Here is a 23,170-nt window from a genome sequence, read left to right as displayed (position 1 = left end):
CGATTGTGATGATTTTTTTCATTCGTCCTGAACCAAGGGGGTTCATCTTAACTGCAATGTTGTTCAACGAATACTATGTGTATTAAGAAACAAAGGCAAAATATAAACCCCGCCCACCCACCCCATCTCAATTTGCAATTAGACTCCGCCACTAGGTCTGCCAACGAATGAAAACTTCATTAGTATTTACGTAGATCAGGGCAGTTATGGGTGAGGATTAATCTTTGGCTTTAATTTTTTCTTAATATACCTACATAGCATTCTTTGAATAACACGATACTCAAAAAAATGTCTTACATGGTGATTTCTTGTAGAGAAATAATAAGGATTTTACAGTTAAATTCGGCTCCTTTGGTTCTCGACGATTATAAAAAAAGAATATCACAATTGAGATAGGGCGGGTGGGCGGGGCTTATATTTTGCCTTTTTTCTTAATTTACGTAGTTGTCTTTTCAGAACAAGAAACTTAAAACATGTTTAAAATGGTAAATTCTTGTAGACAAATATGGATCTTACAATTAAAAGGCAACACGCTACTAAAAAACATGGTTTTAATTTGTCGTAGAGAAATAATGATTTTGCAGTTAAGCTCCGCCCCCTTGACTCACGACGAATAAAAAAATCATCACAATTGAGATAGGGCGGGTGGGTGGGACTACAGTTTTCCTTTTTTTCGTAGTATGTGTAGACTTATTTCGACAACAAGAAACTTAAAACATGTCTAAAATGGTAAATTTTTGTAGTAATCAACTTAAATCCTCCACTGTTCTTCTAGAACCCCTTTGAATACGGCAAAAGTTGAACATCAAGGTTACTATCAACGCCACCTTGGCAACGGAGTTTATAAATGACAATTTATAAACAAAGTGGTTGAAATTATTTTGACATTTTTGACATAAAATACCAATGAAAAAGCCCAAATTACGCCTAAAATTAATTAGTAACGCAGAACTTTAGCAAAAAATTAAATTTGTGTTAGAATTACTGGGTAAATGCGGTAATTTGACATTGTAACCTTTACCATAGATTAATATAGATGCGACATACAGGCTGATTTTTTAAAACCACCCTTATTGACATTGGAGTCCTCAACCGCCAAAGACAAGCGCCAAATTTAAATAGTCGATGCCAATACAAAAACTTGCTTCACTACAACTCGTCGCCTGAGAACTTGTTTGATCTACAGACCAGAGCGCGCTCAGGCCAATGTCGACTCTAAGCGGTGAAAAGCGATTTAATTGGTTTGGACTATAGTTTCTGCGGGAAATAGTTGTTTGGTCGGTTTATATAACGACTAAGTGAATATTTTTGATACATATTTAGATGATTTTACATATTTTGCTTAACTAAGAATTAATTCTTTATTTGTGTTTTATACTAGCAAAACGTCTTAAACTAAGAATATTGTTGAAATCGTAATAACCCAATGGATTTTTTTCGGGAAAATATTTTGGAAAGACTGTGTTCTATTTTGTATGAGTTTTTCAATGTTCCAGTGAAAATTTTTGTGGTTGTTTTCGATGCACTACGATATTAACAGTGAGAAAAATAAATGAAAAATTAAAATAATCGAAAATCGAGAAATGAACCTTAAAAGATCGCAAAACCGAAACGTTGAAAAATCGAAATATCGAAGAACTAAAAATCGAAAAAATGTAAAATTCAAAAATCTGAAATTTAAAGACCGAGTAACGAAAAATCGAGAAATCGAAACTCCCAAATTTAAAAAATCGGATAACTGAAAAATCGAAACATCGAAAAACTGGAAAATCGAAAAATCAAAAGATCAAGAAATCGTGGAGTCGAAAAGTCGAACAATTGAGAAACCGAAATAGGCCAACGTCGAAAAATCAAAATATCGAAAAATCCAAATCTCGATAAACCGAGAAATCAAAAAACCTAAAAATTCGAAAAATTGAAAAATTGAGAGACTGAAAGATCAAAAGAATGAGAAATCGAAAAGTGATGAAGTCGAAAAATCGAAAAATAGAGACATCGACAAACAAAAAGTTAAAAGTTGAAAAACTGGAAAAGCGGAAAAATCAAAAAACAAAAAAATGGAAAAACTGCGAAAACCGAAATAGGCCAAAATAAAAAATTGAAAAACTGATAAATCGAAAACCTGAACAATCCAATCTCGATAAATCGGGAATGAAAAATTAACAAATCGAAAAATTGAAAAACAGAACATATAAAACCAGGAAGTTGAAAAATCGAAAGATTAAGAAATATTGAAAAATTAAAATATAAAAAGATTAAAAAATCTAAAATTTAAAAATCCAAAAATTGAAAAATCGAAAAGGTAAAAAGGTAGACACATCGAAAAATCCAGAAGTCAAAAATAGAAAAGCCGAAGAATTGAAATATTGAAAAGTCGAAAAATAGAAACCTTAAAAAATCGAAAAATTGAAAAATCAAAAACCTGAAAAATAAAAAAATTAAAGAACTGAAGAACAGGAAAATCGAAACACTCTAAGGTCAAGAAATGGGAAAATCAAAACATCGATTGATTGAAAAATCGAAAAATTGCGAGTTTATGAAAGTCAAATTTGAAAAATTAAAAAATCAAAAATTTGCCAAAATGACAATTGAAAAACAGAAAATCTAAAACCGGGAAGCCGAAAAGTCAAAAGATTAAGAAATCGAAACATTTGAAAAATTCGAAGACTTAAAAAATTCAAATATAGAAGAATTAAACTGAAAAATCGAGAAATCGAAAATCTAAAATTTTAAAAATTAAAAAATCTAAAATTTAAAAATCGGAAAATTGAAAAATCGAAAAAGTAAAATAATCAGTGTCGAAAAATCCAAGAGTCAAAAATCGAAAAGTCGAAGAATCGAAATACTGAAAAATCCCAAAACTGAGATATCCAAAAACTGAAAAATGAAAGAAAAACTGAAAAATGGAAAACCTGAAAAATCCGGAAACTGAAATATCCAAAATCTAAGAATCTAAAAATTCGAAAAATTGAGCAATCGAAAAATCCAAAAAGTGAAATCGAAAAATCCAAACCTTAAAAAAACTAAAAAATGAAAAATCGAAAAATTAAAGAATTGAAGAACAGGAATATCGAAACCCTCGAAAGTCAAGAAATGGGAAAGTCAAAACATTGATTAATTGAAAAATCGAAAAATTGACAGTTTAAATGTCAAATTTGAAAAATTGAAAAAACGACAATTGAAAAACAGAAAATCTAAAACCGGAAAGTCGGAAAATCGATAAATTAAGAAATCAAAACATTTGAAAAATTCGAAAACATGAAAAACGGAAATATCGAAGAACTGAAATGAAAAATCGAGAAATCGAAAAATCTAAAATTTTAAATATTGAAAAATTAAAATATCAAAACTGAAAAATCTAAAATTTAAAAATCGAAAAATTGAAAAAACGACAATTGAAAAACAGAAAATCTAAAACCGGGAAGTTGAAAAATCGAAAGATTAAGAAATCGAAACATTTGACAAATTGAAATATGGAAGAGCTAAAATGAAAAATCGAGAAATCGAAAAATCTAAAATTTTAAACATTGAGAAAATAAAATACCAACAAATTGAGAAATCTAAAATTCAAAAATCGAAAAAGTAAAAAGTCGACATATCGAAATATCCAGAAGTCAAAAATGGAAAAGTCGAAGAACAGAAATATTGAAAAATCCCAAAACTCAAAAATCGAAAAACTGAAAAATGAAAAAAAAACTGAAAAATCCCAAAACTGAAATATCCAAAAACTGAGAATCTAAAGAATCGAAAAATTGAGAAATCGAAAAATCAAAAAAGTGAAGTCGAAATATCGAAACCTTAAAAAAATCGAAAAATTGAAAAATCAAAAACCTGCAAAATCGTTAGATCGAAAAATTGAATAATAAGTAAATTGCAAAATCCAAAAACTGAAATGTCCAAAAACTGAGAAATTAAAAAATTGAAAAATTGTGAAATCGAAAAATTAAAAAAGTTAAATCCAAAAATTGAATAGTAAATAGGAATAAACTGAAAAGTCCCTAAACTAAAATTTGGAAAAACTGAGAATTCGAAAGTTGAAACAGCAGAAATAATGGTCGAAACCGGTTAGGATGTGTATCAGATCACGGACCATGGCTTATAAATAGAGAGCGGATTTCTGTCGGGCTAGACAAGGCCAAACTCGGTACGGCTCGTACGGGATGGGAATTCATTGCAGTTACCGGCTGCACTTCGTTTATTTGAGATTAGAATAACGCTGCTTCGTTGCACTCTGCTGTTAATTCCAGTTCTCATTTAGTTAGCCGTTTGATTAATAAATCGTTAATTGTATTTATGGAATCAAGTGACAATTAAATTCAGTGATTACCTATCACCCGCTACTGAGTCCCGGCGATGCAGCGCGTCCCCACTGAAATCGTGACGTAGCCCGACAGAAATCCGCTGTCTACTTATAAATCAAATCGTTTCCGAACGCGTAGAGTCGACATTGGCCTGAGTGCGCTCTGGTCTGTGGATCAAACAAGTTCTCAGACGACGAAATGTAATTCGTGTGACCTGAATTAAAGTGAAGGAAACAGGAAGCAGCTTGTGACATTCTGGTAAATCTAGTGTCAATTTGTCGAAAGTAAAACACGTCCTTTAAAAATTATGACATTTTTTCTAGTTAGTTTTATTCCTAGTTAGAAACAAACACTGTTGCCAACATAAGTCAAGGAGTCCTCAACAGTCATTTAGTTTAAACCACGGTGGTAGAAGTAAGGTGTGGAAACCTCATTCATAACTTTCCTCAAAATCATTGGTAGAAAACACAAATCGCGTGGTTTGGATTATATGTCATTATCTGTCCACACCGCAGCGACGTCTAGAGAGATCAGTTGAAATTAAGTAATAGAAAACTGTATTAAATCTTTGACATTTATGCCAATGTCATTTATTACCCAATCACAAATGTCGAATCATCCACCAATCACACGATTCACACCAAAGACCAACCACAAACCGTAGTGCTGTGATTTATTTTCCCTCCAACGAATCTGTCACTTATTTCATTCATAAATACACTGACAAGTTGAAATGTTAATACATAGATGGACATACTGTGCTGCATACTATTTCGTAGTAAATAAGCCTACTGGGATGCGTGTTTTATTCAACAAATTGGAGCGGCTTGTTTCCACACCTTACTTCTACCACCGTGGTTTAAACTATGACGTTTCTCTATGTTCTCTGCCTTTACCAACCATCGTTTACCCTTTATTTCACTCCAGCTGGAAAGCTACTGGAGCCTACCCAAAAGCTTATATTTAAGTTATTATGTGAATAAATCGAACGTTACAAAACTCTTCAAAATAATTACCTATTAATTTAAAATAATTATTTATACGTTTTGAAAATTTTTAAATAATTTATATTGACGAAAAACCAACAGCGCATGTGCACAAAAGTCGCAATCTGTCTCTAGAATCAAACTTTGACATTAAACATAACCTCGCTTTATTGTTTACCAACACCAACAACCCCCAACTATGGAAATCCCGCTTAAATACGAAGACCTGCAACCAGACAAAGTGTGCCGAATTTGTTTACTCGAGCAAGAACCCCTGCAACCCATCACCGACTCCACATCGGAAAAATTAACCCAATGCGCTTCAATCCAGGTAAACTCGTCCACAAAACAACGCAAATCACGAATTCTCGCCCCACAGCTCCCCCCTGAAGACATCTTCATCTGCCAACCCTGCGAAAGCGAAATCGACAAATGGTACACATTCAAACAACAAGTAGTACAAGCTTTTGAAATTACTAAGGCTATTTTAGAAAGAATTCGGATGAAAGAAGAAGAGTACACGCCAATTGAAAACGAAGAACAAACCATCTCCTACAAACATAAATGTACAAAGTGCTCGAAAACCTTCCCAACTTATGGAAAATTGCGCTCTCACGTGAAAGTAATTTCGAAAAAATGTTGCTTCTGTTTTATTTGGGAGTCGTTTCAGGTGCATAAGATGGAGGAGGGGTATCGGTGCGACTTGTGCGATAAGCGTTACCACACGGCTCAGAATTTGTGGCGACATAAGAGGCGTCATAGCGAAAATAAGCCTTATCCGTGCCCGGAGTGTAAAATGGCGTTTCCGTTCAAGCACGCTCTTGATCGACACTTCCAAGCCAAACACGAGCTAGACGCGAATTTTCCGTGCACGTATTGCCCTAAAAGGTACAAAGTTCGAGAGACACTGGTGGCTCATGTTAAAAAGTGTCACTCTGGGGGGGCTTCCGGGGCTATTTGCAACGTCTGTGGGAAGATTTGCGTCTCAGTTGCCAATTTAAACGTGCACTTGAGGAGCCATACTGGAGAGAGACCTTTCTTGTGTGACGTTTGTAGTAAAGGCTTTATGACTAAAGACCACATGGTTTTGCACCGGAGGATCCACACCGGGGAACGACCTTTCGTATGCAAGAGCTGCGGCAAAGGATTCATTTCGTCGTCGGTTTTGAGAAAACATATGCGGTCTCATACCGGAGAGCGGCCTTATAAGTGCCACCTATGTGATAAGAATTTTAGTCTGAGTAGTGCATTTAAGTCACACTTAAAATCTCATTGATTCCTTTATTTATAAAAGTACAAAGGTCACGTACAGTTTAAAATTAAGGAACGCGTCTTCTATTTGCCACCAGGTCATAATGGTACCATAACGCTGTGGTGTAGAAGTACTTCTCCATGGTGAATTCTGTGTCGATCGCGTCCAGCAGGGCCATGAGAGCGGCTTTTATCTCCACGGAACCTTCCAAAAAGCATCTTTTGGCATTAGCTGCGACGGTCACGTAGTTTTCTGAACGAACTTCATCCTCGAACAAGGCCATAATAGGCATCTCATCTACACAGGCCAAACACCGACACTGGTAGTAAAATAATCGCCAAATAAAATTCCTACGATCACTTTGCTCGTGGTAGTAATAGTGCGGGCTGAAAGCGAATAAGTATATGAATTAGCAAAAAGCAAACTAGAATTGATTTAAAAAAAAATATTTTCATGCGCGCGCAGCCATGTGATTTTTTAAATTTCAGTATCTTTCACATCTTTTGTTTCTAGATTCTCGTATGTGCAATTTAAAAAATCGTATCGTATTAATAAATGCCAGGAGGCGGTAAATTAAATATACCGACTTGCCAAGTTGTAAACCACACGTCAAAATAAGAGGAATATGCAACCAACAATACTTAAAAATTGAATGCTTAACGATATTTTACTGGAAACAAAAAAGATGTGAGAGACGTAGGGCGTAGCTTAATTAGTTTAACCGCAATTTGTGCCAATGACAGCACTACTTTAAAAGCAATTTTCTTGTTTGAGATACCGCCAAAATATAAAAAACGCATTTTATTTTGATTTAATTTAATAACAAATTATCACCGTGTGACCAGAAATGACTGGTCTGTTGGCAATACTTTTTAAATAAAACTATGAACTTTTCTTGCGTGTATGTTGGTATAACGGAAGTAATTTTATGACAGATGTCGATCGAATTTTAACTGTTTTGGACACATTTTGTAAATTTAAAAATTCCAACGATCTGTGAATCTTGACAGATGGCAACCGGAAATTATAGAAAACATCATGGTACCAATTTCAACTAAAAATCCAGGATTGCCGACAGACTTAGTCATTTCTGGTCACGGGTAATATAACTCGTATTATTTGTGTATACAGGGTGTCAGCTAAATTCCGCAGTCTACTATCTTGAGAACGAACTGAAATTCTTTAAACACCATTGTTTTTAGCTTGAAAGGACCAGCTTCATTTAGTACATTTTTTAAAAATGCAATATATATTTATTTCATTTTCAGTTGATAACAAAATAAAATTTATAAACATAAAAAAATTAAAGTTGAGTGAAATAAAGAACTACCACTGTTTTACAACATATGCTAAAATAGCTACTTTTGAAACTGATCTTGTTGATTATAACAAAATGCAAGCACTTTATTTCACTCAACTTGCATACTTTTATTTTCATAAACTTTATTTTTTTTGTCAGTTAAAAATAAAATAAATATATATATATTATTTGTATTTTTTTTTTAGTTAATTTCAAAAATGTAGGTTTGGAACGCCGATGCCATATACAGGGTGATGAAAAACGACGTGTAAATTCGATGGTACATTGTTAAGAAGCCCTAAAGAACTCGAAAAAAGTTGTTAAAAAATCCCTCAATCAATTTTTTTTAAATATTAAACTTCAAAGTTGAAGAATTCTCTTCGCAATTCTGATGTTTTAGTGTGAATTTAATTGACAGTCTAAAATTCTGATAACCACTGACAAAAATGGCAACAGTAAAAAATGACGGTGTGGATCGTATTCCAGCAGACATGCAGTTTAATATTTTCAAAAATTTGATGCGGCACCCTGTATATGCGTGTCATATTAGCGATGTATTAAATTAAGCTTCCCGCTTCAAGTTAAAAACAATGGTGTTTATAGAGATGTTAGTAAATAAAAAACGGCTGGTTTTAATGGTTTTCAAACAGGTTTTTTTGTTCTAAAACACGAGAGCAAAAATTTTTAATTTTAGAGTAGTTTACAAATAAATAATCTAAATAATATTATATATATTTTTTTAATAAATTTTTTTAATGTATAATATTAACCAATCGTGTGACTAAACATGATAATATTTATCCACACTTAAATTTAGTTTGGCAACAATGAATCATGAAAGTTGCTTGTTTTAAAGGTTTTTTTGTTCTAAAACACGAGAGCAGAAATTTTGAATTTTAGAGTAATTTACACATAAATAATAATCAAATATATTTCTTTTTTTAATAATTTCTTTAATGAATAATATTAACCAATCGTGTGACTATAAACGTGATAATATTTATCCACACTTAAATTTAGGTTGGCAGTAATGAATCATTTGGGCTGATTTTCCCACATTTTCAATTTGGTACTACCGGGGACACGGAAAACTGGGCAGAGGTGTCATATAATTGTCAAAATTTCTAAACCAGACCTTAGCTACTCATATTCACGCTAAAGGTGCATTTACATTGACATTTTTTGAAATGACAAGAATAGACTGCCCAGAATTCCATGTAGTACTACGAAATTCACCAATCGAATGTGGTACATAATTTAAAAATTCATTATAGCCAACTTAAATTTGAGTGCGGACAAATATGACCATGTTTTTCACTTGATTAGTACGTGCAATAGGTCTATTATTTCTTGCATTCTGTATTGAAAATTTTAAGGTTATGATAGATGTTGTTGAAGTCTTGGTTGTCGCCAAAATAGTTCAAATTTAAAGCCAAAGATGGCGCAACAGCAAATTAAAAAAAATTGGGGTTTTTTTAAGAAAACCCTGACTTTACTAAATAACTAATATTTCCTAGTTTACCGAAAAAAGTACTCCTATATTTTAACTGTTCATGTAATTAAAACTGCTAAATATTTGTAACAACAAAAAACACCAAAAAACAAAAATAACACGTTTTAAAACAAAACGAAAAACTGAACTCAACTTGATGACTTTTTCAACTGAACATCCGTTAATTATATCTACCGGGTTTAATGATTGAAGCAAATTTTTGTGTTGGTAATTCTGAATTATTAACAACAATGTTAACATATCAGTCAACAGAGGTATGCACTTTGTAGTGGTATCAAGTAAATCATAGAACACTCTGTATATTATTTCAGTTAAAATATAGAAAATATTTAATTTTTTTTTAAGACTGAGGGTGGAAATATACAGGGTGTTTACTAAACATGCGGTAAAAAATCAAAGGGTTTATTCCTTGGTTTATTTTACCATTAAAGTATTGTTTGTTTTACGAAGCTTTTATCCGAAAATCAATCAAGGAGAAAAAGATCTTAAAATAGTCTAAGAAATAACGCGTTAAATTTTTTGAAAACTTTAGTAAACACACTGTATATTTATTATCGGCCATCTCAGCAACTATAATAAGAAAACTAAGTCAAAACTGAACCACAACACGGGTTAAAGTGCACATGGCTCGTCTAAAATTTATATTTTCATGGTACGCGTTTTGTTGTGATACCAATTAAATCAAATTTTAATATACATGGTGTTTATAAAAAAAACAAATAAAACATTAGAAATTTCAAATAAAACACCCTGTATTTTATTATTGTATCTTCCTGTATTTTTGTTCTCATTCATCTAATATCTCTTAAAAAAGTAAAAAATCGCAATAACCATCAACTTTCAAATAGAAAATACTTAACAACCAAGAAATAAAATAAAAAATAGAATAAGATGCAGTAAAACATACAGGGCGCTCTATTTGAAAAATCTGAAATATTGATATTTGAAAATTGTAAAGATTATTTTTTCAATAAATGCTCTATATACGAGGATTTAATTTTATTTATGTCACAACATAGCGCGTACCTTTTATTTATTTCTCCAAAAAACATTATAACACAAATGTTAAAAATAACCCTACTACTTTGTAAAAAATTTTGTTTACTAAAAAATTTCAAGAAAATTTGAATTACATGGCAACGTGACGTCGGAATTCAGAAATAAAGCCTAGGAGGTCAAACGAATCTAAATATGCAAAAACATATAGGGTGTGTCATTACAAAGAACGTCCTAAAAACGAAACACTCAGTATTGTTGCTGAAGTCTTGCTTGTCGTCCAAATAGTTCAAATTTAAAGCCAAAGATTGCGCAACAGCAAATTTAAAAATTTAGAGTTTTTTAAGAAAACCGTTCTCAAGCTATTAGCTGGTTTCAGCTGAGACCCTGTATTTACGTTTCAACCAAAACCAACTTGATGAGTTTTTCAACTGAACATCCGTTAATTATCTACCGAGACTGTTAATAATTGAAGCAAATTTTTGTGTTGGTAATTCGGAATTATTGGCAGCAATGTTAACACATCAGTTCCCGATACTATATCTACAGTTGACGGTAATGTACAGCATACATACAAAGCACAATTTGGCAACGCAGTACTTGGGGGTATATTTAGTCCCCCCTATGAGGACCGAATGACAGTTAAGGTTACATTTTTTTGTCGAGTTGGCAACGCATTTAAATTTTTATGATGGCATACCTGATTGTCAAATTAACATTTATGACGCTGCCCGCTTGTCATTACATTTTTTTGGTACTGTCATGTCAAAACTGACAACTACGAACATTGCTGCCAATAATTCAGGGTTGCCAACATAAAAATTTGCTTCATACATTAATAGTCACAGTACTTTAAATTTCGCCATATAATAAAAAAAATAACAATAATTCCATTGGTCTAGAGGAAGGTAAATTTACGTCGGCCTAGTTTATTAATAAATCATAGCAGGCACGAACCCAGAACTAACCCAACGAACCGATTTTCCATAAATGTTAGACAACTTCAGCTTCAAGAGGGGCACATTTCTTATGATTTGATTTTTATATTTACAATGAGGACATGATAGTGTTTAAAGTTAAATGTTCATCAACAAGTGACAACAGAAGTCCGCAATTTATTTGAACAAGGGCTCAATTACTCGGTTTCGGATTTCAATGAAAAAATAAAAATAAAAAACAGAGACTTACCCATAACTGACGAAAAGCTCTTCTCCCTTCAAACGCTTTCTTGTCGTTCTTAAAACCATCTTCGAGCCATAGTAATTAATCACGACATTCGGACTACACGAGTGCCGAAAGTGCATAAAGAAAGGATAGATACCAAGGCCAAAGGACTGTTTCTCAATATCAACCACTTCGTAAGGCAGTTGCGGATCATCCCCAAAAATCGGTTTAGCTTCGGTGATTTCGGCAGAAAAAACATACGCCATATGCAGATATCTGAACAGATCGTCCTTAAACTGATTGTCGAAGTTTGAAGCTCCGGTGTTTTTTTTGGAAAAGAAGTGTGTAAAATCCCTTATGAAGTAATAAATTACACTGGTAGCCAGCGCCAAAAACATGTTATCCTTAGCGATATCTTTGTTCACAATGTTTTCCATCGGAAGTAAATATTGAGTAAAATCATTGCAAAACGTTTGTAGATTTGCTAAGAATGCCATTTTGACACCCAATAACAGCGACTTGCAATAGCCCACCCACTGCTTCAGGGGGCTCAAAATGTTGCATTCGTACTGGTGGTAGTCGTACCATGCTTCCGCACCACATTTTTCGCCGCAGTAAACTACCTATTAAAGAAAATTTGTGTTAGTAGGTGCAGAGTGGGCGTGACGTCAAAGCGCGCCAAATTTAAATTGCAGATATTAGTTTTGAGAAAATAGACATACCTGGGTGCAAGTCAGACAAGGGATGGGGTTGTAGCATACGTTTACACAGTGATGGCAGTGGTACAAATCGGATTTCCCCGACACCACGTTCACCATCGAAGTTTCTACGGAAATGAATTGGCCTGCCGGGATTTCGGTGGTAGCCAATACTCTACGTCTTGAGTACTCGTCGATCCCAACCTCCACTTGTTTCACACAATGTGCGTGGGGTGTATGGCGATTCCTTGCCTTTCCAGGGATGGATGGGGTGGGTTCGTGATATTCCGGTACTTTAGACTTTCCTAGCATCTGCGTTGCCCGCTTTTTGCGATGGAGTAAGCTAGGCCGCTGAGCGGGAGGGTAAGTATTTCCCAAAGCTAGGTCGATGTCCTGAAAAATGTATATAGCGGTAATTTTGTATTCGGTGTACTGACTTTTTTTTGAGATAAACTTTATTTTTATAACCTATATACCTATATAAGCAATTCTCAAAGACACGAAAGATACTGCTGAAAGGCAAAATATATCGCATCTCAGAGATTTATGATTTTTAAGATGATCTTAAAACACTTTCTACATTTCTGAAAAGAAGTCGATTCGATAGTTCAGTGAGATTCATATAAAGATAACAGATTGGTCGAAGGTAATTTCAACAGAAATTCCCTTGTCCCCTGGTTTTTCGTAAAATTATAATATATTTTTTTGTAATAAACTCTATGCTGTAAAAATAATATCAATAATACTAGTCACAGTGTAAGAAAAAAATGGCTATTTCGGGATCAAACGTGCGGCCGCAAGTCCGAGTGCCGGCGTTACTAGTAAAAGTTTATTACACTCAAAGCAGATTCATACACCACAAGTGTGGGAATCCATTACAGTATAAGATTAAATGATTTTAATGTGAAATCTTTTGAGATGAGGTCATGAAATTGTTGGTGGAGATGATTAACCAAATTTTGGTTAGCGGTTTACCATCTACAAGATACTGCTAATATATATACAAAATTTGAGAACAATCAAACAATTCACTAAGCGCACTAAGAAATAGAAAAAAAGTCAAAGGTCAAAGTTGTACGGTTCTTCGAGGACTATATCGAAAATTACTTTTAACTATACAGAGTGTTCTGTTTTTAAGGAGTAACACATTTATTCTAAACGAAACATCCTATATATGTTTACATATTTTAACCGATCTCTTCTGAGGCTTTACAACCACAAAATATTTTTGAAATTACGCTGCGACGTTGTCACGTTATTCCACTTTTCTTGAATTGTTTTAGCAATGGAAAAACTCACAAAAAAATCACAGTAGGGTTATTTTTAAAATTTGTGTCATAACATTTTGTGGAGAAATAAAAAAGTGAGTCCTTTATTGTGGTAAAAATGTGATTAAATTGTCATATACATAGTGTTTTTTCAAATAAAACACCTGTATTTTATTACCGTATCTTCTATTTTTGTTCTCATTCATCCAATATGTTGATGTGTCTCTTAAAAAAGTAAAAAATTGCAGTAACCATCAACTTTAAAACGGAAAATACTTAACAAAAAAGAAAGAATACAAAAAATAGAATAAGGTGCAGTAATAAAATACAGGGTATCCTATTTGCTAAAAAATTTCAAGAAAATTGGACTATGGCAACGTCGCGTCGGAATTTCAGAAATAAAAGGTGGTTCTAAAGCCTAGAAGGGGTCAATCAAAGTACATATGTAAAAATATATAGGGTGTTTCATTTAAATATATCAAGTCCTCAAAGAACCGTACAACTTGAGTCTTCATACTTAAAACACGTTAAAACATGACACAGTTGCTTACAATTTATCAACGTTTTCAGCAAAACTAGATTTTTTTTTTCAGTTTTTTGGTTGAGATAAGCGACTTGGATATCTTTCTTAGCACAATACAAAAAACAGTTTTCGCCATTTTGTTTGTCAAGTAGTGACGTTATTGACAGATAAATCATTTCAGAAACTACAAAGCATCAGTTTGAAACTTTAAGGGCCGGTTGCATAAACGCAAATCAAATTTAATCTCTGATTAACTCCATAGTAACGATTGTTATTATCATAGTTACAATTGTTCTTAATCAGAGATTAAATTTGATTTGCGTTTGTGCAACCGGCCCTAAATGTGTTGTGAGATTATCATGAAAGAGATAAAACGCAAAATTTGTCTATTACATGCCTTTCAAAAAATGATGACGTCTTTTCATAAAGTTCGCATTCGATTCATCCTAAAAATTACCAAGTTTGGACCACCAAAATTTACATAATAAAATTCTTAGGGAACGCAGAATATTAACGATAAAACCTTTCCAGAAAGTTGGTGACGTCATTTTAAAAAATTATTGAGCCAACCAAGTTGTATATAAAACTTTACAAATAACTTTAAAAATCACCTTAAGGTATATCGAAATTTCTAAAAATTTTGTAGGTATTTTTTAAATGTGATTTAATTCATCGAAGTGCAGTCACATACATTGATAAAAAAGTACCTTAAAGATATCAGTTAAACACAAAAAAATTAAAAAATTAGTTGGTGATAAAAAATGAGTTAGATATATTGGTGGTTTTGGATCTCTTTGAACCGACATTCACTTTGAAATAAAATTAGGACCAATAAAATTTGTCATGAAGACAGAAAAAATTATCGTCAGAAATTAAAAAAAAAAAAGAAGAAAAAAGTTCACTTCCACGATGTTAAAGTTAAATGGCGATAAAACAACATATTTAGAGCGTCTAAAATTTGCGGAGACACTACAAATATTTATCAAATTTTCATTTCCGCATTTTTTAGCCAGCTCTAGAAGCTGATAACTGATAATAACAACCTTTTTTCACCTACCTCTATGCACTCCTTGTACATGTTAAGCTTGTACAAAGCCGCAGATCTATTCGCGTAGGCCAAACCGCGAAGCTCGTCAGTCTCCGCTTTCATAAGGCACCTGGTGAAATGCTTCAGAGCCGACGGAATATCTCCTCTCGCGAAGTTGTTATCCCCCTTTTTCTTGTGGCGTCGAGCCGCCTGCTCGTTCTTCAAATCCTTCCAATATCGGCCCTTCAGAAGATCGTACCTCACCATGTTATCATACATATAAGTGACTCTCTCAGGGTTCGTCGTTAACGCTTCAAATTGCTGCGTAAACGTATCAGTTTCGCCGAACTCTTCGAAAACGCGCTCCTTCAGAATGGTCTCGTAGGCCACGATATTATCCTTCGTCCTGATTTTTTCGTCGGTTACTTCCTTCGCTCCGTCCATTCTTGAACACTCACAAACACAAAAGGGACGTTTTTGAGCGGGGAGCAGCCTTTTATTGTTAGCGCAAAAAATTTTTTTTTAATAGGTGCGCCAGCGAAGAGCGCACAAAGGTGGGGAATAAATGAAATTGCGGTAAAATGGACAAACATGGAATTTGGTTTATTCCAGAATTGTTAGTAGTGTGTGGTGAATTGAAAACCTCCTGAAACAGGAGACGGGTGTTACAAAACCCGGAAAAAGCAAAATAGCGAAGATAATCACCTGTTTTTTGCAACGGAGAGTCACCGGGAGATGGCGCGGCGGCGACCATATTTTTCAAATATTTATATGAATAACTTAGTACATAAAGGACTGAAAAATACACATATAAAGTGGCTTTCTACTACTAGGAAACAGCAGGTTTTCCTTTTACAATTGAAAATAAATATTTTTAATATTTTAAGCATTATAATCGTTTCGCAAACAGTAATATGAGTCTCTTAAAGAATATAAAATATTCCACACCCGAAGGATAGATGCTATATTTAATTATAATTAAATCATAAGAAAACAAAACAAAACAAATTTTATTTCATTATTCCTTGTTTCATCATCAACCTAATCATTTTAACCACAGTGAGAAATTCCATATCACTGGTAACTAATGTACATGATTATTTGTCTAATAAATTCCTGTAACACATAGATTGAAACCGAAAACTTACATTTTCATATTCTACAAACTGTGGAACGTCAAAGAAACAAAATTAGAAGTTCACTAAAAGTCATTCATTGTCTCTCGCAAAAAAAACTAAATCTAAGAGTTTTCTCGCTTCAGAAACGTCAAAATTGAGTATTTTTGATTTTTATCAAAATTGTTTGTAACTTTGTAAGAGTATTTTTTTTGCTGAGTGCAGCCCTTAAAGATGATAAACTAATACATATGGAAAATAATATAATTTGTTCCAAAATCAAAAACAGGATATTCAAAAATCAAAAATTTTAAAAAAGAAAACTTGTAAAATCAAAAAAATTGGAAAAGTGAAAAAAATGACAAATCGAAAAATTGAAGAAACGGTTAATTGGAAAATCAAACTGAAAAACTAATCTAAAAATTTCAAAAACTGAAAAACAGAAAATTTGAAAAATGGGAAATTTAAAAAACTGAAAAATCGAAAAATTGAAAAACAAAAAACCAAAACTTCGATTGATGTGAATTCAAAAATTGTCCAGTCTGAAATTTTGAAAAAAATAGTAAAATTCAAGAAACGAATAGTCGGTAATTTCGAATAGTATAATTTAAAATAGAAAGTTCGAGAAACTACAAACCGAAAAATCTAAGAAACAAAGAATCGAAAAATTTTAAAATTCAGGGTTAAAAACTCGTAAAATTGCAAATCGAAACATGAATAAAGAAAAAAAAATAAAATTCAACAAAATAGCAAAATTTTTAATTGAAGCCCGAAATATTGAAAAATCTAAAAATGGGAAAATCGAAAATTTAAGAAATTGTGGGATCGAAAAATGGAAAAATTCAAAGTTGAAAACTCGAAAAATTGCAGTTATGGAAGTGAAGAAAGAAAAATTTGCTAAAACAAAGTCTGAAAATTTTTATTAGTATTATTTAGTAGTTTTGGAGAGTACCTGTCCAAAACTACTGGACTGATTGTTGTCAAATTTTGTATATATGTATCTTAGGAATATCATGAAGGTGGTAAAAAATGTGTCTAATCATCCCCACCAATAAAATTAAAAAATTGGGAAATACAAAATATAAAAGTTGCAAAATTCTAAAAATTGAAAAAAAAAACTGTAAAAAATCTAGGCATTCAAAAATAGAATTTTAAAAAATCGCATAATTGAAAAGTCATAAAACCGAATTATTGAAAACTAAAAATTTAAAAATCGAAATTTTCAAATAGTATCTGAAAGTTGAAAACCTTAAAAATGGCAAAATCGAAAACAGTGAAAAACTCAAAAGTTATCAACTTGAAAAATATAAAACAGAAAATTCGAGAAATTAAAAATAAAGGATCTAAAAATTGAAAAAAAAAAAAATTTATTTCATTATTTCTTGTTTCATCATCATCCTGATCATTTTAACGACAGTGAAAAATTCCATATTACTGGTAACTAGTGTAGATGAATATTTGTCTAACAAATTCCTGTAACACATAGACTGAAAAGGAAAACTTACATTTTCATATTCTACAAACTGTGGAAGTTCACAAAAAGTCATTCACTATCTCTCGATAAAAACACACAAAATCTAAGAGTTTTATTACTTCAGAAACGTCAAAATTAAGTATTTTTGAATTGTTTGTAACTTCGTAACAGTAATTTTTTTCATCATTTTATTTTAAACAAACTGAGTGCAGCCCTTGAAGATGGTAAAATAAAACATATTAAAAATAAGATAATTTATTCCAAAGTCAAAAACAGGAAATTCAAAAATCAAAAATTTAAAAAAAGAAAACTTGTAAAATCAAAAAAATTGGAAAAGTGAAAAAAATGACAAATCGAAAAATTGAAGAAACGGAGAATTGGAAAATCAAACTGAAAAACTGATCTAAAAATTTTAAAAACTGAAAAATAGAAAATTTGAAAAATGGGAAATTTAAAAAAATGAGAAATCGAAAAATTGAAAAACTAAAAATCAGAAAATCGGATGACTTAAAAAAATCGAACATTTTCAGCAATGAAAAATTTTAAAAATGGGAAATACGAAGTTCAAAAGTTAAAAAATTGTAACAATTGAAGAAACAAAAACTGTAAAATTGAAACATCTGTACAATGCAGAAAAAGAATTTTAAATTTAAAAACTGAAAAGTCGAAAATTTGAAAATTTAAAAATTAACTAATTTATTAATTGCAAAATACAAAAAATTAAAATTGAGAAATTGAAAAACAAAAAACCGAAAAATCGGTTGACGTTAATTCAAAAATTTTCAAGTCTGAAATATTGAAAAGAAATGGTAAAATTGGAGAAACGAAAAGTCGGTAATTTTGAATAGTATAATATAAAATAGAAAATTCGAGAAAAATCTAAGAAACAAAGATCCGAATAATTGAAAAATTCAGGGTTAAAAACTCGTAAAATTGCAAATCGAAAAGTGAATAAAGAAAAAAAAATTTTGTATATATGTATATTAGGAATACCATGTAGGTGGTAAAAAATTTGTCTAGTCATCCCCACCAATAAAATTAAAAAATTGGGAAATACAAAATACAAAAGTTGCAAAATTCCAAAAATTGAAGAAAAAAAAACTGTAAAAAATCTATGCAATCAAAAATAGAATTTTAAAAAATCGCAAAATCGAAACAAGTGGAAAACCCAAAAGTTCTCAACTTGAAATATATAACATAGAAAATTCGTGAAACTAAAAATAAAGGATTTAAAAATTGAAAAAAAAAAAATTTATTTCATGATTTCTTGTTTCATCATCATCCTGATCATTTTAACGACAGTGAAATTTTCCATATCACTGGTAACTACTGTAGATGATTATTTGCCTAATAAATTTCTGTAACACATAGACTGAAACGGAAAACTTACATTTTCATATTCTACAAACTGTGGAAGTTCACAAAAAGTCATTCACTATCTCTCCATAAAAACACACAAAATCTAAGAGTTTTATCGCTTTAGAAACGGCAAAATTTAGGATTTTTGAATTTTTTGTAACTTCGTAACATTAATTTTTTTCATCATTTTATTTTAAACAAACTGAGTTCAGCCCTTGCAGATGGTAAAATAATATAAAAATAATATAATTTATTACAAAATCAAAAAGAGGAAAAATTTTAAAAAAGAAAGGTTGTAAAATCAAAAAATTGGAAAAGTGAAAAAATGACAAATCGAAAAATTGAAGAAACAGAGAACTGAAAAATCAAATTGAAAAAATTGCGAAAACAAAATCTAAAAATTTGAATTTAAAAAACTGAAAAATAGAAAATTTGAATAATGGGAAATTTAAAAACGGAAAAATCGAAAAATTGAAAAACTAAAAATCAAAAAATTGGATGACTAAAAATTCGAACATTTTCATCACTGTAAAATTAAAAAATTGGGAAATAAAAAATTGAAGAAATAAAAAAATAAAAATTCAGAAATTAAAAAAAAAATTAAAAACGGAAAATTAAAAATTTAAAATTGAAAAATTGAAAAGCAAAAAAGCCGGGAAATCAGTTGATGTCAATTCAAAAATTTTCAAGCCCAAAAAATCGGAACGTTCAAAAATAACTAAAAAATTTTAAAATCTAATCAAAACTTGCAAAAATCGTAAAACTGTAAAATTAAAACATTTGTACAATGAAAAAACAAAGAATTTTAAATTTAAAAACTGAAAATTTGAAAATTAAAAAATGAACTAATTTATTAATTGCAAAATACAAAGAATTAAACTTGAGAAATTGAAAAACAAAAAACCGAAAAATCGGTTGATGTGAATTCAAAAATTTTCAAGTCTGAAATACTGAAAAAAATGGTAAATTTGGAGAAACGAAAAGTCGGTAATTTCGAATAGTATAATAAAAAATAGAAAATTCGAAAAATTACAAACCGAAAAATGTAAGAAAAAAAAATCGAAAAATTGAAAAATTCAGGGTTAAAAACTCGTAAAATTACAAATCGAAAAGTGAATAAAGAAAAAAAAATTGGTCTAAAGAGTTTAGACAGTACTTCCCTCGCTGTCGGAAACTTGACGACTGCATGCCTATTATGTTTTTTTTCTCATTACATTTTTGTAGTGGGAATTTAAAAAAAAATTGTAATGACGTCATCAACATTTTTGCAAGGACACGTATATCAGTTGGGATAGATGTAGTGTAATACTAAGAATAAAATTATTGTGTTCCCAAATTTTCGGGAAAATGAATTGGGTCGTTTTGAATATTGATTTCTTATAATCAATAAAATAACGAAACAATTTACTCACGTATACGGCGCCGGTGTGTAATATCTAGAGAGCGGATTTCTGTCGGGCTAGGCAAGGCCAAACTCGGTACGGCTCGCACGGGATGCGAATTCATTGCCGTTGCGGACTGCACTTCGTTTATTTGAGATTAGAATAACGTTGTTTCGTTGCACTCTGCTGTTAATTCCCGTTCTCATTTACTTAGCCGTTTTATTAATAAATCGTTAATTATATTTATGGAATCCAGCACGTTCCCCCCTATAATCGTGACGTAGCCCGACAGAAATCCGCTGTCTAGTAATATGAGGGGCAACTGAAAATCGTTTATGTATAAACAATCTTAATTTAAGATGACAAGCGTAACAGCATACGTAAGAGCCAAACAGAGAAACTGTAAACAAAACGACCATCGGTTTTATTGCTTCGACTTCCGCTTATTATATAAAACATTGCGTTTTATTTTAATTCTTGACGGTGAAATTCACAATTGGTTGATTATAAACATGTCTATTTCGCATTCGCGGAACCAAGTGACCGCATAAAACAAATGCAGGTCTGTAATGTTAAAGTCGATGTAAATAAGCGTGCTACTCTTATGTTTCAACCGAGTTTTTCCTTTAACAAATTTTGTGTCTACCAAATTGGGTTGGTTGGGGTGTAATACTAATAATAAGTGTTGCCTTTAATTTAATCAATAAAATAAATTGACTTCATTAATTTTTTTGAACCACCTCTTAAGAAAATCTAAAAAATATGAATGGAATGATAAATCACAAGTACAAACTCATCATATTTTTTGCATTTTAGATAGGATTTATTCAGCAAAATTTAAGGGTGACGTCATCAATTTTTTTAGGAGGGATGAACAAATACATTTTGAACAAAAGTTTACCATGCTTATAATAACTTTAAAATATTCCCAAGATTTCAAAGCATTCGGTTTTGTAATTCCTGATTAAATCGATAAAATAAATTCACGCCTTCATTAATTTTTTTGAGTCACCCTGCATATGCAAATCCAAAAATATGAATGGAATGATAAATCACAAGTACAGACTCATCATATTTTGTACATTTTAGATACGATTTATTCGGCAAACTTTTGAGCTGACGTCATCAGTTTTTTGTAGAAGATAACCAAATATATTTTGACTAAAAATTTATTATGCTCTTTATAACCTTACAACATCTGCAAGATTTCAAAGCATTCGGTTTTGTAGTTCCTGATTAAATCAAGAAAATAAATTTACGCATTCATTAATTTTTTTGAGTCACCCTGTATATGCAAATCGAAAAAATTTGAATGGAATGATAAATCACAAGAAGAGACTCACCATATTTTGTACATTTTAGATAGGATTTATTCAGCAAAATTTTGTGGTGACATCATAAATTTTTTAGGGGGGACGACCAAATACGTTTTGATCAAAAATTTACCATGCTTATGATAATTTTAAAATATCTTCAAGATTTCGAAGCATTCGGTTTTGTATTCCTGAGTAAATCAGTAAAATAAATTTACGCTTTCATTTATTTTCTTGAATCACCCTGTATATGCAAATCCAAAAAATATGAATGGAGTGATAGATCACAAGTACAGACTGATCATATTTTGTACATTTTAGATATGATTTATTCGGCAAATTTTCGAGCTGACGTCATCAAGTTTTTGGAGGGGATAAGCAAATATATTTTGACTAAACATTTATTATGCTCTTTATGACCTTAAAACATCTGCAAGATTTCAGAGCATTCGGTTTTGTAGTTCCTGATTAAATCAATAAAATATATTTACGCATTCATTAATTTTTTTGAGTCACCCTGTATATGCAAATCCAAAAAATATGAATGGAGTGATAGATCACAAGTACAGACTCATCATATTTTGTACATTTTAGATATGATTTATTCCACAAACTTTTGAGCTGACGTCATCAAGTTTTTGGAGGGGATAAGCAAATATTTTTTGACTAAAGATTTATGATGCTCTTTATAGCCTTAAAACATCTGCAACATTTCAAAGCATTCTGGTTAGCAGATTAAAAATTAAATTTCAAAATATTGTTTTATAATTTTGATTTTTTTTCCAAAAATCTGGACGTTTCGGGTGAAAAGTCGATTCAGAGTTGTAAACTACATGTGTGGGACTATGTTATTTTATACAATTGAAAACCCATTTACTATGTACAATTTTGAAGTGACGTCATCGCATTAGTGGTGGGGATGATTAGACAAATTTTGGTTAGCGTTTTACCATCTACATGATATTCTTAATATAAGTACAAAATTTCACAACAATCGGTCGAGTACTTTCGGAGATTATCTGTCTAATAAAAATCCGGGACAACAGACGGACAGACGGACGGACAGACGGACAGACGGACAGACGGACAGACGGACAGACGGACGGACAGACGGACAGACAGACGGAAATGGGAGACCTATTTCTTCGTCTTCTAGGGGTCATGAAAGATCGAGAAAACGTAAAAGTAGAGAGTCGGCCGACGGACTCGATTACAATACTTCCTTTGCTTACGCTCGGGAAGTAAAAATCAACATATTAAATCTAGGCATTTAAAAATAAAATTTTAAAAAATCGCATAATTGAAAAGCCATAAAATCAAATTATTGAAAAAATTTTCAAAATCTAATCAACACCTGCAAAAATGGTAAAACTGGAGAATCGAAAAATTGAAAAGTCGAAAATTTCAAATAGTATCTGAAAGTTGAAAACTTAAAAAATCGCAAAATCGAAAAAAGTGAAAAACTCAAAAGTTCTCAACTTGAAAAATATAAAATAGAA

The 23,170-nt window shown here is 31.5% G+C and overlaps 1 protein-coding gene across 1 annotated transcript; it reads left to right on the top strand.

Moving 5' to 3' along the window:
• Nucleotides 1–5,444: 5,444 nt before the first annotated feature.
• LOC135131963 (oocyte zinc finger protein XlCOF20-like) lies at nt 5,445–6,563 on the top strand. Its single transcript, XM_064059844.1, has 3 exons — nt 5,445–5,618; nt 5,667–5,909; nt 5,958–6,563. The coding sequence occupies exons 1-3, from the start codon at nt 5,487–5,489 to the stop codon at nt 6,561–6,563; spliced, it is 981 nt and encodes a 326-aa protein (XP_063915914.1). The 5' UTR covers nt 5,445–5,486.
• The last annotated feature ends 16,607 nt before the right edge of the window (nt 6,564–23,170 follow it).

Source organism: Zophobas morio, unplaced genomic scaffold (assembly GCF_036711695.1).
Source record: "Zophobas morio isolate AGI-343-1 ecotype UQ-CSIRO unplaced genomic scaffold, CSIRO_AGI_Zmor_V1 ptg000021l, whole genome shotgun sequence".
In the NCBI taxonomy this organism is placed as follows: Eukaryota; Metazoa; Arthropoda; class Insecta; order Coleoptera; family Tenebrionidae; genus Zophobas; species Zophobas morio.
The sequence above is the reverse complement of the archived record's forward strand: the minus strand, read 5'-3'. Positions and strand labels throughout refer to the sequence as shown.